Source organism: Amblyomma americanum, chromosome 2 (genome assembly GCF_052857255.1).
Source record: "Amblyomma americanum isolate KBUSLIRL-KWMA chromosome 2, ASM5285725v1, whole genome shotgun sequence".
Taxonomy (NCBI): domain Eukaryota; kingdom Metazoa; phylum Arthropoda; class Arachnida; order Ixodida; family Ixodidae; genus Amblyomma; species Amblyomma americanum.
The window spans coordinates 146,143,629-146,160,495 of record NC_135498.1 but is presented as its reverse complement, the minus strand read 5'-3'; the positions used below and the strand labels follow the sequence as shown (position 1 = coordinate 146,160,495).

The following is a 16,867-nucleotide window of genomic DNA, read 5'->3' as shown; positions in this document are numbered from 1 at the left end:
AGCATTGAACAGCAGTCTGCGTGAGGACATCGTGCTTGGCACGTGCTTCTACAAGTACCTATGGTTTTATATTGGGTAGATAAGTAAGGTCATGCACAGTGTTTTTCTCTGTGTGAGAATTTCTCTTTAAGTAGCAGTTCGTTTGATTGCCAGTGTGACTTCATTTCTGTAACTTGTAGTTTTCAACCTTGTAAATTTGTGTGAATATATTTCCTCACTACATCATCTTTATCACTGAACGTCTTTAGCTCCTTCAACACCATCGAATAAACACGTTTGGAGAGTCTTGTGCCCCTCCGAAGAACGTAGACAACGAATCATCAAGAAAGTACTCGGGGCATGTTAAGTTGAATACTTTGCACTTAAGAGGCACAAGTGCTTTTTTGATGACCTGCGTGATGTCAAACGCAGGAAAACTGTAGGTCAGTGGACGAACCAAGTGATGAAATGAGGTTTTTAAAGTTTGGCCACTGTAAGTAAGCGTCTTCGATGTCTCTGAAGCCCGATATTGATCGCACATAACGTTGCAGTTCCTGCAAACAGGCCGCCTATAATTTTGTGACTGGCGCACATTTCTTGGGGGCCATTGACAACGATCCCCTGCTCTGTCGCCTTTCATGCACGGCAAGCGGAGAATACAGCATCGCCACGGCGAGATGGAGAGCCGCCACGAGGCGGTACATGTTGTCGTAGGATCCCATCATGTCGCGGAAGAAGTCTGCAAAAGAAAAATGTGGAGTTTTTTTTTAGTCTCTAAGGGCAAAAAGTGCGCAAACGACATGATATTCGATTGTTCGAGCTATTAAGTCATATCAAAATCGACAGGAAAGTAGTGCATGGTGAGAAGACTGATCAGAAAAGGTATCGATACAAGGCATTCTGAATTCCACTTTTAATGCGATGGTATTACAAGCCTCCTCGGGGAAAAAAAAAGAATGTCTTCGATCACATAATTCCCACGACCGGAAGTGAGATCATCAGGCCGGAAATGATTTATGAAGACGTTCTTGGGGACTAGCTGGCGCATAGTTACGGAAAGGTTAAAGCTGCGCAAAAGAAGAAAACACAGGCAACGAGGAACACACCCGCGGGGCGTTTTGTGTGTTCCTCGTTGCCTATGGCCTCGTCTTATAATAATAATTGGTTTTTGGGGGAAAGGAAATGGCGCAGTATCTGTCTCATATATCGTTGGACACCTGAACCGCGCCGTCAAGGAAGGGATAAAGGAGGGAGTGAAAGAAGAAAGGAAGAAGAGGTGCCGTAGTGGAGGGCTCCGGAATAATTTCGACCACCTGGGGATCTTTAACGTGCACTGACATCGCACAGCACACGGGCGCCTTAGCGTTTTTCCTCCATAAAAACACAGCCGCCGCGGTCGGGTTCGAACCCGGGAACTTCGGATCAGTAGTCGAGCGCCCTAACCACTGAGCCACCGCGGCGGGTCGTCTTATGTGCAGTTTTAACCTTTCCGGCACCGGAAGTGACAACTATACTTTTTGATGTATCTTTCACTGCGTCCGTGTCGCCACCTCGAGGCACCTTCGGGAAACGTCTAACCACCAGCTAGAATGCAGGAAGAGATGTCTGGTTTCGTGCAGATAGACTTGTAGGGGTGCGAGAACACAAGCATCGAAGAAAGACACAAAACGCGATGTAAATGCATAACCGCTTCTAATGCTGTCGCTTCGCCAACACATTTAATGACATGTTCCTGTAATTTTTATATTTTATGCTTGCATTATTCGGTAGCGTGAAATTTAATCTTTTTGCTGTGCCAGCGTCATTCTTAGCTTAAAATTTCTCGAACCATCATGAAAAAAAAAAACGCCGTTTGGCACGGCACCTTTTGCATGCGCAAAACTTGTCTACAATATCAAACCTAAATACAAAGTTGTGTGCCAAATCAGCTACCAATGGGTTTTTGCGTTGAAAGCAGGACTACGAAACAAATGGCTCAGAGGACTCTCAAAGTTGCGCTTGAAACTGGTGCTTTTAAAATGAACGCAGAAAATATTCCTGGGCTACATGTGAGCATTTTCCTCCGTAGCTGCTAGGTTCAGCGCCCTGCAACCAATATCACCGATGCAGTTTTGTAGCGAGAGCTAGACTATACCAGCTCTTAGAGCCTTCAGCGTGGCACTCCTTGAGCTCCGTGGTTGCGCGGGTTTGCCACGTGGTGCCGGTTGGTCACGTGGTGCGGACCAGCTGCTGCTGCCGCGGCGCGGCGCGCCCACGAAACAGCTGCAACAGCTGTGCGCATGAGCCGTGTCGAGTGGGGGGGGGGGTGGGGGTGGCGGGTTGAAGGTGAGGAGAGGTGTCGCAGCTGTATAAGTAGGCGGCTCGGCGGAGCCGCCGGTGCAAAGGAGAGCGGAGGAGAGGACGAGCTGAGCTCGGCGGTTCTGAAAGAAACCAGGGCTCGGCGTTGGAGCGAAACCAAGAGGAGGCGGCAAGCCTAGGAAAATCTAGGGGGTGTTGGCCGAGGATACGGAGGAAGAGCGTGCGATACGCCTCGAGCGGCGTTCGAAAGGCACGCCTAGCCGCCGATAGTGAAACCACGTGCAGGGACGAAGATGAAGAAGGAACGCCTAGCTCTCGCGTCACTCCAGGTTTAACCAGAGCTAAACCACAAGCATTTTTTTTATTGTGAAACAATAAAAAGGAAAAATCAAAGGAAATGTTAAATTATCGTTCTTCCGGCATGCATTATAAGCAGTCGAAGTTTGAATCTGGCAACAATCCAGTTAAAAAGACAGAAAAAAAGGGGTTGTGGAAAAATAAGTTGAACCAAAGTCCCCCCACCCTTGAAGGTCAGGTGAACTGCTAGTATAAGGCATTTTATGTTAGCAAGGAGCATAGCTTAAACATTACTGTTATGGACAATTAATTTTATTTCTGCAGTAGTAGATGCATTAGTAGTCTCTGAGTAGTCCCTGGTCTTTTCCGACCTTCGACTGTAAGGTCACAATTCCCCATGGGAGTGCAAAGCGCAGCTCTCCTTTGGCAGCAACGCGTTCTCTCGTACTTCAGCATTTGGAAAAAAAGTATGCTCGCCATCTTCAAATTTTCACGGATGGTTCTGTGGACACGGTCAAACAAGCTAGCGCAAGGGCTTTTTACATTCCTTCTTTGTACTGTAAGCGGTGTGTACGCTTTACTGCTGTCGTATCCTCCACAACGGCCGAAAGTGTTGCTATTGAGGCGGCCTTACGGAAGTTAGGGTCTTGTCCGGCGCAACCTGTTGTCATCCTAACTGATTCAAAATGTGCCCTTCAGAGGTTAGAGCGCGGGTTCCCTACTGATGCCTTGTCTATAAGCTCTCTGCGCTTGGTGCAGAATCTGCACAGCAGAGGCTTTACTCTATATTTCCAATGGGCGCTCTCTCACATAGGAGTCGGAGGCATTGAGGTGGCAGATAGTCTCGCCCATAAAGCTCTTTCAAGAAAGTCATCAAAAGGTACCTCAAGATGAAAGAGGACTCTTCAGAGAAACAGTGCTCGGTCCTTTTACTACCCCGTAGAGTGCGCCCCACAAGCCATGTGTGACCAAGGGACTGAGAAGGTCACAGACCACTCTGCTACATCGAATTCGCACTGGCTCTGCTTGTACTCCGGCCTGGATGCATAAGACGGGCATAACATCGTCTCCGCTATGTTCTTTATGTGGTGTGTGCGGGGATATACCAGGTGTCCCAGCTAACTTGAGCCAAGGGTTAAAAAATAAGTTATTAGAGGCAGGCGAGTGAAACCAGTTGCATATTGGTGAGAGCCATCTTGCGCACCACACGCAACTTTTTCTTCCGCATTTAATTAATAGTTCAAATAAGTTTATTTATCTCAATTAAAAAATATTGACTGTAGACAGAAAATTACATTTGAAGAGTTTTCGAGCACTTTCATACCCCCATTCCATCATTTACTATACGGAAACCCTCACGTGGGTCTATTTTTCCCAGCTCCAAAGAAAGCCCGCGAAATACAAAATAAACCGCGTGACTAACGCACATGCGCGCCACGATAGTGCTGCTCTCAAGCGTGGTTTGAGAAAACGAGATCACCTGCAGCCTTGACTCGACGGCCCCGCACCCAGCGGCAGGCCAATATGCTGGCGGTGGTTTCTCGTCTGCGTCAGCCAGTGGTACACATGACGATGCAAGTTGCCGCCGCCAACATATCGGCCTGCCGCTGGGTGCGGGGCCGTCGAGTCAAGGCTGCAGGTGATCTCGTTTTCTCAAACCACGCTTTAGAGCACCACGATCGTGGCGCGCATGTGCGTTAGTCACGCGGTTTATTTTGTATTTCGCGGGCTTTCTTTGGTGCTGGGAAAAAAAGACTCACGTGAGGATTTCGTTATCAGAAATGATAGAATGAGGTTTTCTGAAGGTGCTCGAAAACTCTTAAAATGCAATTTGTTGTCTAAAGTAAATATTTATAAATGTAGTTAATTAAACTTAATTAAACTATTAATTAATTGCGAAACAAGAAATTGCGTGTGTTGCGCAAGATGGCATTCACCAATATGCCACTCGTTTCACTCGCCTGCCTCTAATAATTTATTTTTTAACCCTTGGCTCAAGTTAGCTGGGACACCCGATAGAACATTGTATTATGTACTGCCCAGAGTACAACGCAGAAAGGTATGTGATGTTCGCTTCCTTCAAGGAGACAGGAACCCTTCACAGTACAGTTCAGGACATTCTCTACCGGAGTGGAAACCAAACGTGCAGAAGGGAGGCTGCAAGCCTTTTTTTAACATTTCTGAAGGACACTGATCTTGTCTCTAAATCGTGACAGCAGGAACGGACTACGGCCTGCTGTGATTGAATTCGTGCGTAGATGGTGTCTTCAGCAGTGGACTATGGTATACAGTTAGTGAATGTGTGCATGGATGGTGGCACTCCAATAGACTATGTTCTACTGTGACTGAATATGTGCTTAGATGGTGACTTCTGGAGTGGTCTATGTTCTACTGTAAGTGAATGTGTGCATAGATGGTGACTGCGTGAGTGGAATATGTACTCTTATAAGTGACTGTGCGCATAGCGGGGCAGATCTGACAGGTTTTAGGTCATTATTAACATATAAATGACGGCACGGAGGAGCAATTGCCTGCATAATAAGCAAGGCTGATCCCACCTGTAGCATACAACTCAACCAATGACTGCAGCGCCTTGGTGGCGCTCAATTCGAAAGGCCTGCGGTGATTTACCCTGCTAGGGAGCCTCGACGATTAGCTTAGACCGCAGCCGGCATTATTTTTACTTAATTTCTGGGCGTAGCAAAGAGGCTAGTCATCATCAAACATGCGGCCGCCCATCTGAGAGCCTTAACAGACGCTGGCGGCCATTTTACGCGACAGCGTATGCAGCTCGTTCGGTCAAGAAGCCATCACGTCGTAGTAGCCGTAGTTGTCATAGGGCACGCACACTCAATGAATAAAAGAAACAGTGGTCTGGGCTGGGAATCGAACCAGGGCTTTAGGCGTTCTAGACGGGGACGCTTCCACTCCGCCACGATGGCTCTTTCATTCTTTATTGCATAGAAATAGTGCCGAAAATAAAAATATAAGTATGCTTGCGCCACAAAACACCAGGCCAGCATACCCCTGCACGACCGTACCTTCCAACACATCAATAGTCTGGGAGGCACACACATGATTCCAGAGAGGGGAGCCAGCTAGGCGGCTCTTCCGCCACGACGGCTAGACGCTTGAACGTCAAAAAAGGCTCGTCTAGCCACGGCCGGTCTCGAGGGGAGCGCGCGCTCGCCTCGAGACCGGCCATGGTCTAGTGAACGCACGGGTTTCTTGGAAACGTATCTTCGAGACTTGTATTGAGTCGTACATGATCAATTATGAGCATGTAAATTAAAGATGTCGGAATTAAACGAGTGCCATGCGTTCCCGGAAATTTCCTCCATGCTTGGCGTGCAGTTGTAGCGCCGTCGTGTGGCAACCACTGAAACCCCTGTTCACCATGCACGGCACTGGCCCGGCAGACGGCGCGCGCATAAGTTCAGAGTTAGTGTTCCTGTATATGCTCCCATATACAGGAACACTATTCAGTGTCTGCGCCTCCCCTGAATGCTGATGTGGCATCTACATAAGCTGGTGCTCGACTACGAGGGAACGCTATCGCGTTTTACTCTTAAGGCGGAGCTTAAGCGTCTGCCAAGTGTTTTCCTGTTTCTTTATCTCCACTACTTCGGAAGTGACTACCAGAATACCGGATGTGAGGCGTCACCGTTCGTTCATTAATTCATCAGGTTCAGCTGCTGTTCGTTTATAATCGCTGCGTGTTAGGAACCGCATCAGACAAATAAAGGTTCGTCTGTGGAGCACGTAAAGCTTTTGCAGCAGTGGCAGAATTCTGTCAGACAACTGTTCTTGCGACTTGTAGCGCCAATTTCATTAACGCGTTGAGATTTGCCTTTGAGGTACTTGTTTTGGAGGTCCGCGTGCGACACAGCCTTTGCAACACCACTGATGTCAGCTCGTCCATGTAAGAAGATTGCAACGCCGCTGCGTGGACACTGGAAATTGCCGAGAAAGCGAAACTCCAGTACTCCGTTGCCGAGACTGTACGCTGCCCAACATCGTGGCCGTCGTGTGCCATCTCGCCCGACGTTCATATCAATATTTAATCAATTTAGAACAACAGGATCACTTCATGCTCAGAAAAGGAAGCGACGAGCTAGTGAAACCAATGATTTTGACATCAATGTGCTCGCATACGTCGTTGTCACTCCAGAAGGAACGGTCAGGGAAATTGCAAGCGCGTATAAAGTGAGCCCGGCATCAGTTTGAAGGTCACTTTCAAGACGCAGCTACCACCCATATCATGTGTGCCTGCACCAAGAAGTGAGACCAAACGACGTTTGCAACGATTTTTGCAACTGGTGTCTGACTAAATGCGATGAATATCCCGAATTTTTCAAACAAAGTGCTTTGGACCGAAGGTGCCTAATTTTGCAGGGATTCGAATGTCAATTTGTACAATTTTTTTTCCTTTACTGTGTCAATTTGCACAACGCACATTATTGGTGCGATCAGAACCTGCACTGGTTTCGTAAACACAAGCACCAAGTAACGTGGTGACTACGTCTGGTGTGGTAACTATAACGGCCGCATTGTTGGTCTTTACTTCATCGATGGAAGCCTTACTTGAAAGAAGTGCGCAGAGTGAGTTTTAAAGGGCGTCGTCTCCGAGTTTGCTTCAGAGTTGCCGCAGTGTGTGCTGAAAAAAAAATGTGGTTCCAGCATGACGGAGCCCCATCGCATTTTTCTTCACAGGCTTGGCAATTCATCGACGAGTTCTTCCCTTACCAATGGATTGGCCATTGTGGAACCGCACCTCGGAACCTCGGACTTCTTCCTCTGAGGATATGTTAAAAATAAGGTTTTAAAGACCGACAGCCAACCTCGAGAATATGAAACAACATGTAAGAATATCTCTCGAAAGCATTCCCAGACAGGTGATTTTATCTTCTGTGAACGCCATGAAAGAACGCCTTCGACTGCGCATCGCAATCTACCGAAAGCAATTTGAGCACAACATGTAGAAATCGTGTGTTTTAGTCCAAAATGCTGGGGCTTTCGTGGAGTGCCCGTGTAGGGCTGCAGCCAACTTAAACATTGAAATAGACCATTTTTGTTTGGTGATGTTTGTTATATGACTCAAAACTGCTAAAGATATTTAGTCTAGTCTTCTTTATCATAGGCTACCACTTCTTACAACAAATTTGACGGCAGCTTGTACGAAGCCACGGCCCGCTACAATGCCAAAAAGTTGTCAGTTACTGAGTTCTCATTTATTTTTATTGTCAAGCCGATGCCACGTAAAAAAAATACCTTCAGTGTTACATGTGATGATACAGGCACCGCTAAACAAAACTTTGCAGTCTCACAAAGAGCGAAAAAAAAAAACTTTTATTCAGTCCTTGAAATATAGTCGGGTGGTTCGCCCAAATCCGAGAAACCAGCGCCGAAGGCGGCTCTCCAGGCTTGGCCTATCAGCTGTCGCTGACGGGCAAGACCTGTGTGCCAATTTCTCCTCTCGTTGCGCATGGCTGATATATACATTAGAATATCGTTCGAGGTGTTCGGCGCAGTTACAAAAGCAACAAGGGCACAGCGTGTTGAGAGGTCTTCGATCTGCTACACTGTCGCAGAAGCGTGGCTTTATTCCTTCAACGAAACTAGCGTGATAAAAAAGGGGGAAAAATAAAAAGACTGCTTCTGGAGGTAACAGCGCCAGGCCAGTGTCTTTCAGCGTTCTTAAAATCGACGGCCGCGTAGTCGTCGAGGAGGAGGAAAAACATTTATTAGGAACACAGAAACTGGGTGCGTTCAAGAGGAGAACCCATTAGCGGCCATCATAATTGGCCGCTCTCAACCATCGATTTCTCATCAAGGGAACTGTGGCTATGAATGTTTGCCTCCCAGCACTCATATGTCGGATCGGTATTGCTGCCCAAGTCTGGGTTTTCTTGACATTCTTAAACTGTGTGAAAGAGTGTGCCAGTTGTTCCAAGGAAGGAGTAGGACGAATCGTATGTGTCTGGATGCCATTTACCCATTAAGTAGGGATTGGGCAGAATATTAGTTTGTAGTCGCCTGATCACGCGCTCTTCAAATGTGCTAAGGGTTTTGTGAGGAAGAGGATATTCCCCGCTTATGATCTCATAGTGCTTCGCAATTTGTGCGCAGCTTAGTAAGAGTGAGAGGTTAACTCTTTCGGAGAGAGGCTGCGTGCCTGATGCTCGGAGGAAAGCTCGAGCAGCTCTGTCGGCCGCCTCATTGCCCGTCGCTGTGAGGGGCCCTGGAGTCCAGAATATCTGGACATTCGAGGGATTAGACGTTGCCAAATTTTCCAACATGGAGAGCCCACGCGACCCATGAGGTAATTGCGTACTGCTGTTTGTGAGTTGGACATAACCGTTGCATGGTTATTTTTGAATATCGCTAGTGCGATAGCTGCTTCTTCAGCCGATGTGGTAATTGCATCTTGGGTAAGGCTGCTTGCAATCGTATCCCGCCGGGGTGAAACTGCTGCAATTGCTGCGAACCCATTAATAGGTCCAGCCGCATCGGCGTAGAACGTGCCCTTGCATCTATCCCAACGCTTAGAGAGGTGTCTAGCTCTGGCTAGTCTGCGTCCTCTGCTGTTCTCCTCATCCATGCGCTTTTGTACGGGGTGAGTCGTCATGCGTGATCTCACCTGCATGGCGGCGAATTCCCTGGGTGGACTGATTCTGAGCTTCGGTAACATTTTCCTGCCAGGCTTAGCTGTTGAGAGCCTGACAGTTTGGTTGGTACGGTAGGCCTCTATTAGTTCGTCGATGGTGTTATGGATCCACAGCTGTAGTAGTCACTCCATGGATATGCATAAAGGGAGTCCCAGTACCACCTTAACTGCCTTTCTTATAACAACATCCACTTGATCTTTCTCCTTTTTGCTAAGCAGCAAGTGGGATGTGGTGTACGTTATCTTAGAGAGATTGGAAGCCTGAACTAATCATATTGCCGTCATCTCTCTTAGCCCATTTCTTTTCTTGATTACCCGTTGTAGCATTCTTGAAACTTGCTCGGAATAGGCTTGGAGTTGTCTCATTGCTGAGGTGTTAGTGTTGCCGCTGGGTATGATGCTCCCAGGATCTTGATTCTTTTCTTGGTCTGAATGTGACTCCTTTGATCGTAACAGCGACAGGTGGAGCGGACGGTAAGAGTGCTTCATACCGTTTCTTGCCACGATCGATCAGAAGTAACTCAGAATTCTCGGGAGAGCACGTTAAACCATACCTTGCCGCATGCTGACAGACGAAGCTCGCTGCTTCCTGAAGGCGGTCTTGAATTTCCCCCTCATTACAACTGCAACACAAGATCGTAATGTCATCCACGTATATGGCGTGCTCAATGCCTTGGATGCGATCTAGGTTCTTTGGTAGCCCGCGCATGTCCAGGTTGAAGACAAGCGGAGAAAAGACCGCTCCCTCCGGAGTGCCCTCGGAACCTAGACTGAACGGAGGAAGTCCGATCACGGATACGTATTGGCGCTTTCCTATTGGAGTGAAAGTCCCTCACATAATTATATGTATGGTCGCCACAGTTGACTCTGCTAAGCGCCTCCAGTATTCCCTGGTGGGTGACATTGTCAAATGCGCCCTTTAAATGGAGCGCAAGGATCGCCTTGGCCTAATACCGGTCGGGATTGTCCAGAATGCCCTCTCTGATGTGAAGGAGAAAAGCCTGTACAGATAGCTTTTCCCTAAACCGACACAGCGTGTCCGGGAGATTATCATTATTCCTCAGGAGTCTCTTCACTGGGGTGTTCACGATCCTCTCGAACAGTTTACCCAGACACAAAGTGAGGGAGATCGTCGTAAATGATCAATATCTCAGGTTTTTTTTTGTTTCGGAATAAACCGCACTACAGCCAGTTTCCAGGAGTCGGGGATCTGACCCTTGTTCCAGCATTGCGTGTTGAAGTATTTCACTAGTTGTCCTAAGGAGTTGTCGTCCGTGTTGAAGAACGTCTTGGTGTTAATATGGTCTGGTCCGAGGGTGGTGTTCTTAAGCATGTCTTCAAGCTCCGCCCTGAGTTCCTCAACCGTTACGTCTTCGTCTATTTCTCCACTGGGCGCGGTGTGCGCAGGGGTAGGGTAGGACGATCCCAAATCGAGGAATTTCAGTGCGAGTTCTGCAATGAGGGTTTCGTTGTCCCCTTGATAGCTGTGTAGGGCCTTATAGAGCGTGTCTGTCTGCTCTTTCCGGTTTGAGTTCGGCTCGATAAGGGATCAGAAGAGTCCCCATGCTTTAGCCGTTTCCATTATACCGTTGAGCTCATCAGACAGCTTGAGCCAGTTTTGGGTCAGCGAGGTTATGTGGGCAGTCATCCGCTTCCTTGATGGGTTCTGCTATCTTGATCTTCAGCTTGCGATTTAACTTTGCCTTTTCCACCTCCTTGTCACAGATATCCTGGCTTCCCACAGATGTAAAGGGTGCGGGCCGACCGCCGGAGTTTCCTCCGTGGTGTCCACTGTCGCAGAGTGCTTGGCGACGGTTTCCATCTGTAGCGCTGTCATGCCTCAATATCTGTAATATCTTCGTCAGAAACGTGCGATTTTCTTTCTGCACTTGTCCTATTTTACAATCTCAGCCTTGCCAAATGGTTTCCGACATTTGACTATCTCAACAGTGCAGGAGACGATGAAGCTATCGCTACCCAGGAATTCGCCAGTGTTAGACCAGGTGGCCTCTGCAGACAGCTTTCCAATAGCGTGAGACCTGGACAATTGTCCAGCCTCTTCCTTGCTCACAGCGAAGAAGAAAAATAGTCGGAGAGAACTTAAGTATGCAGTGAAGCTCCGCCCACATTTATGACCAACGCACCGAATTCCTCCTCGACAAAAACGTTGTCCGTTGTTAAAATTTTTCTTGTCACCTAAACAAGAAGGTAATCACGAGAAAAAAGTTATGCGCTGTGGAATTTTGATATCTGGCTTGTTTAATAAAGTCAAACATTAAAAAGTTGATTTAGTTTAATTTTGTGGCAGGTGCGTGGACTAATACAATACGCCGCAGACCGTAGTCCAGTGTCATTAACTGCTGCTTTTTTAAAGTTGTATACTACTATAATTTGGACGTCGAAGCTTCCTAGCCAGAGAAAATAAGAGAGTACATGTAGAATTTGCACCTGCTGTCACTGCAACACGTCATCAGCGTATGTTGCGTTTGCACTAGGCTTCCGGCGCTCCTCATGCGTTGAGTTTCGGTTTGGTGCGAGAAAAAAAAACACCAGACTTTCTCGCGTGCAGGTCTTTAGAAATCGACTTTTATTTGTTCTAAAAACTAATACGCCATCGCCGTCTCCACGGCTAGAAACTCTCCATTGACAAAAATCGCCAAGCTTCACTAAATAAAAAGTACAGCAATAAATTTTAATTAACAAGGAACTAATAAGCACATCTTTCATTCTTAATGACGTCCGCTGGAACTAAGAGTTTCCTCCAGGAGAGTTTTTGTTTTTCTCGAAAAGCCTAGTTTAAATCATTTTTGAAAGTAATGTTCTACTATGAGAGCAGTAGTAACCATTGTTGAATGAACTTGAACTGCATGAGTGTGGCTATTGCTCCGCATACAAAAAAAGAAGAGAGACTGAAACACGAAAGAAAAAAAAAACGTACGAGAAGTTCGTTGGCAGTACTTTGGGATGACTAAAAAAAAAACGCATCCAAAGGTTATCGTCCTCTCGTTGCCATTGCCAGGCATGTTCCAACCGGATGCTTGAAACGCTCGGCAATAAATCCCGCTCTTGTTTTTATTACGATATAGCGCTATTTTTATGGTACCACAAGCATCTGTGTGACCGTACTCATTATGCGACAATTTCAAACGTCAGCTTGATAATGCCCACTGTCTACAGGTTACACAACGAAATCGCTTCGCTTAATCAGCAAGCGTCGTCAAACGAGTTATCGTCATGTCTTGGAACAGAGAATGGGAACTAAATGGCGTGGAACTAACGACCGAGATCACAAGAACTCTTGTATTTATGAGCGAAGAGATGGTCGGCACCATAATTCGAGCAGCTGATAGCAGTTCCATAGAAGACTCCGTCCAAAAGTCACATGTTGATCAAGCCCAAAGAGAGGCAGATTCGTGTTGGATCAAAATACGGTTCATATTAACTACGGCAGAAAACAAAAATAAGAAGCGGATACTATTTGTGGGTAAAGCAGGCCGCAGCGATGGCCTAGTAGTTATAGCTTCCGTATCGCCCGGTGTGGGGGCACTGGGAGTGCGATCCTCAGTGTCGCCATGCACTCACCTATTTCTAACTGATACAAGCTTTTCTCGGCCCAGTGCTAGCTTTCTTTAGGTGAAGTCCTTCGGGTAAATGGTCTTTGGTCTGCTCGCATCTTGGATCTCCCTCTTTAATTCCGGCTACGGCGGCCGCATAACGATGTCGGCGCGACCGGAATCAAAACCGTATGCTTGTGATGGATACCACCATGCCGCACCCACTGTACCATCACGAAGAAGATTCTTCGTCCTACCTTGACATTGTTGAATGAAGATGGAATTTACAAGAGCAGCAGAGTGGCTCTACACTTGTCGGTAGACACTTGGCAGGTAGGGTGAACCCATCTCCTGCTGAGATCGTGGACCTCGCTGACAACCAGATGAATTTCCCTCCAACTCCTCTGCACCCAGCGGAAAGTCAACAGTGTTGCCCTCGGTCAGAAGCGATGGCGAGAAACCGATTTCTAGCAGCGGCGGCGTCTTCCCTTTGTTCACTGGAGAAGAGGCGCTCCGATCAGCACCTTAGGCGGCAGTGCACACAACAGCGTGACCACTTGGGCTAGTATACGCATTGGGGAGGACAAAGCCTCTCGGCTTTCCTGTACCGAACAGCGGCGGTTGCGGCAAGTGGGATTGAGCCAGCCTGTTCCCACGGAGTCCGGTGGTCCGAAGGCAGTGACCTTTGGGAAACGAACCTCCGCACCTTCCCGCGCTGATTAACGACGATAGTTAATGCATAACTTTAACTTGGTGTTCTGGTCCGAAGGCGCTGACCTTTCTGGTAGCGGCGCGTCATGTTGACAGTAGTCATCACCCGCGGTTCCAGCGGGGCCTGTTTTCTTCGTGAAGAATCCCCAACTCCAGCACAGCAGCTGCGAGACGGTATTCGAATCGTCATCGGCACCACTAGAGTTTTCACTTGTCACCAGAAAGCTGCGAGAGGGTAGCGGTTGCGCCTCCTGTTGGGGGTGGCTGCCTAAGAGATCAGGACAAGCCGACTGGACCCTAGCTGATGATCTAATTCTTGATCTAAGGAACTGTGGACCACCAACGCTATAAACCAAATCGGATGGCATAATATCGGGTGCTTTTTACTTCTGTAAATATGTAAAGTAAGCTGTAGAGTCGTTTCAAGTCATAATAATAATAATAATTGGATTTTAGGGAAAGGAAATGGCGCAGTATCTGTCTCATATATCGTTGGACACCTGAACCGCGCCGTAAGGGAAGGGGTAAGGAAGAAGGAGGTGCCGTAGTGGAGGGCTCCGAAATAATTTCGACCACCTGGGGATCTTTAACGTGCACTGACATCGCACAGCACACGGGCGCCATAGCGTTTTTTCCTCCATAAAAACGCAGCCGCCGCGGTCGGGTTCGAGCCCGGGAACTCCGGATCAGTAGTCGAGCGCCCTAACCACTGAGCCACCGCGGCGGGGCAAGTCAATCGGATGCAGGACCTGAGGTGAGGACATGAACGAGTCAGGCTGGTCAGGCACCCAAAATGCCTCTAACATCCGGCAGAATGCTTTTCACGCTTTGGCACGAGGCACTCAATAAACCAACCACTATTTGCTCTTGGGAGGGAGAAAGGTGCCTGTGAGCTGATAGTCTGTCGCTTTGAAAGGTTCAGGGAGAGGGAACAAGGCGTCCCCAGAGGCGGCGGTCCTGAGCAAGGGAAATGCCAGGGCCTAGTATAGACACTAGCACATATAACAGATCTCATTGGGCGATATCAACATAATTTTTTTCCCATTTCAATGCCGGGGACAACTCAATGTGTTCCAACTATTACAGTGCAGGTGAGAATTGATGGACAATCATTAGTCTGAATTGACGGCGCAGGTAATGCGAGCTAGAAAACTACTGCGAAAACAAGATTGTGACAGTCGCTTTATGCCCGGAACTGCCTTTATAAACTAAACATTAATTGTGGAGTTCGTGCAGCTCGATCTCATTGAACTTTTCAGAGTGCGGCAATCGAGTTGCGTTTTTTTCATGGCGCAGTAAATTTTGATTTATCCGGTGCACAGCCATCGTCACCTCGCAGTATCAAAAACAAAAGTGAGTTCGCTTCAATGCAGCCAGCACAGCGACATCATATTTGCATTCTACGCGTTTCATAGAACGAAGAGCGACTGCTGGGAGCTACTACCGCCGGACACTTTCATCTCCCTCTCAAAAAATAAAAAGTGGAGCTCTATATCAAACCAGGGTTTCAGAACAGCTATAAAAAGTATCTAAAACATTTAACTAATGAATTAGGCCTTAAGTTATGAGAATCGTTTTTCAGGGCTTTCCGGCGTATGCTTCATGTCGTATGATCAGCTAAATCTTTTTATGACTTCATTTATGGCAGCGTGCCGTTAACTTTTTTTTCCAGTAGGTCTCAAGCGTACTGAGCACGGTTTACAAGCTACCGAGGTAAGTAAACAAAACTGATTGGTTGGCAGCAGTTTATGACTAAAACGAGCTTATGATGAGGCTAGTAGGCCCCCAAAATAATAAATAAGCTGTCTTGCCCAGTCTACCTGCGTTTTTCTGGAAATAGAAGAAGAGCTTACCTATGATGGTGGGGCTGCTCATCAGCACGGGGACGAGCAGTAATCCGACAGCAGTCATGCACAGGGGCACTTGAGCGGCACCGAAGAACTGCGTCATCAACGAGCACCGCAGCGCACTGGCGGCAGCGATGAAAGTTATTAGAACGGCGCTCACAAGCACGTACGTCACCGACCACGTGGTGTGCGGCATGAGGGCATAGCAGAGCGTCAGAAGCACGAAGCACAGCGTCATCATTGTCGGCCGGCTAACAACTTTCATGTCGGCGATCAGAGGCACGCAAACGTATCCGGCGATTTCGGCGATGGTCGCGTAAGTGATGGCCATCTCGGCTTGAGACCGTGGTGCTCCTTTGTCGATGGCGTAGGCTTCTATGGTCTCGAGGAACACGGTGTAGCCGTAGATCTCGATTGTCGCCCCGAGAACAACGACGTAGAAGCGAGGAGACTTCAAGATGGCGAATTTGTGACTGAACGACGCGAGGTCTTTTTCTGCGTTGGCCTGAGGATGCATTGCGGCCAATGTTTTTGCCCTTTCACCCGCAAGTGGCAAGCGTGATCCGGGGACTTGAATGGTGGAACAGACTTTTGAGGCCTCCTGGCATGACATCGGGTCTTGTTCATCGTCTCGGACCCGTATGCACAGAAAGAGAGCCACAGCCGTGACGTGCATGGCGAGGGCGCTGTATACAAGAAGAGTTCCGCGTAGGGCGTACTTGCAGTTCAGGAAGGACAACAGTGAGGGGAACACAAAGGCACATAGTGTGGTACCGGCGTCCCTGAGTCCGCTGGCGACGGCCAGGTACTTTTCGAAGTGCTCACCCAGAACAACCATCAGGCTGACAAGGACGATCCCTGCGCCCGTGCCTGCGGAAGAGGACAGCGAAGCGCGATCGAGCACTACAGGCAAAAGAACTGATATCCACGTTTTGAAGAAGACGCAGAAGGTTGCTCGCAACACACACCGACCAATTAGGCTGAAGTGCTCCTTAGCGTCCCGCGGACTGAGTATTTGTGAAATAATTTCCACCTCTTATTTTATTTGTGTGAAAGCCGGGAAGAAAGTACGAATCCTAAGGAATAGATGATGTCACGCGGCGAATGCGATATATAATCCGTATGAAGCCTTAATATACTAAACGGACCCGCACAAAGCTAAGTAAGGGTGGATCTTCGATAATGGGCTTGTCGCGTTCCCCCAATGAAATGCTGCTTGAAGTAGCGTCTGTAAAATTATTTGCCTTAATGAGCCGACAAAAGTTGGCAGTGTTCAGCAAAAAAGAAAATTGTGCTTTAACAGATTCACAGAAATAATTCAAAAATTGATGCGTCTCCTTAGCGTAGTATTCCTGTGTGAACGATCCATTCGGCAGTTATTAGGCGTGCAACATGAAGGTCCGAGTATGAAAAAATGTTTCCTACGTCTGATAAATAAAAAAATGGCCGGGTTTTAACGTAGGTAAACCGAAAAGACGTGCGAAAGCATGTGTTAAGGATAGATGGCTTATGGT

The 16,867-nt window shown here is 47.8% G+C and overlaps 1 protein-coding gene across 1 annotated transcript in view; it reads right to left on the bottom strand.

Annotated features, from left to right (window-relative positions):
- Positions 1-315: 315 nt before the first annotated feature.
- LOC144119155 (monocarboxylate transporter 2-like) overlaps positions 316-16,867 on the bottom strand; it is a 42,318-nt gene continuing 25,766 nt past the window's right edge. The window contains exons 4-5 of the mRNA XM_077651856.1: positions 15,360-16,223; positions 316-718 (exon numbers count right to left, since the gene is read on the bottom strand). Coding sequence (XP_077507982.1) covers positions 549-718; positions 15,360-16,223 — 1,034 coding nt within the window. The 3' untranslated portion in view covers positions 316-548. The remainder of the gene's footprint in view (positions 719-15,359; positions 16,224-16,867) is intronic.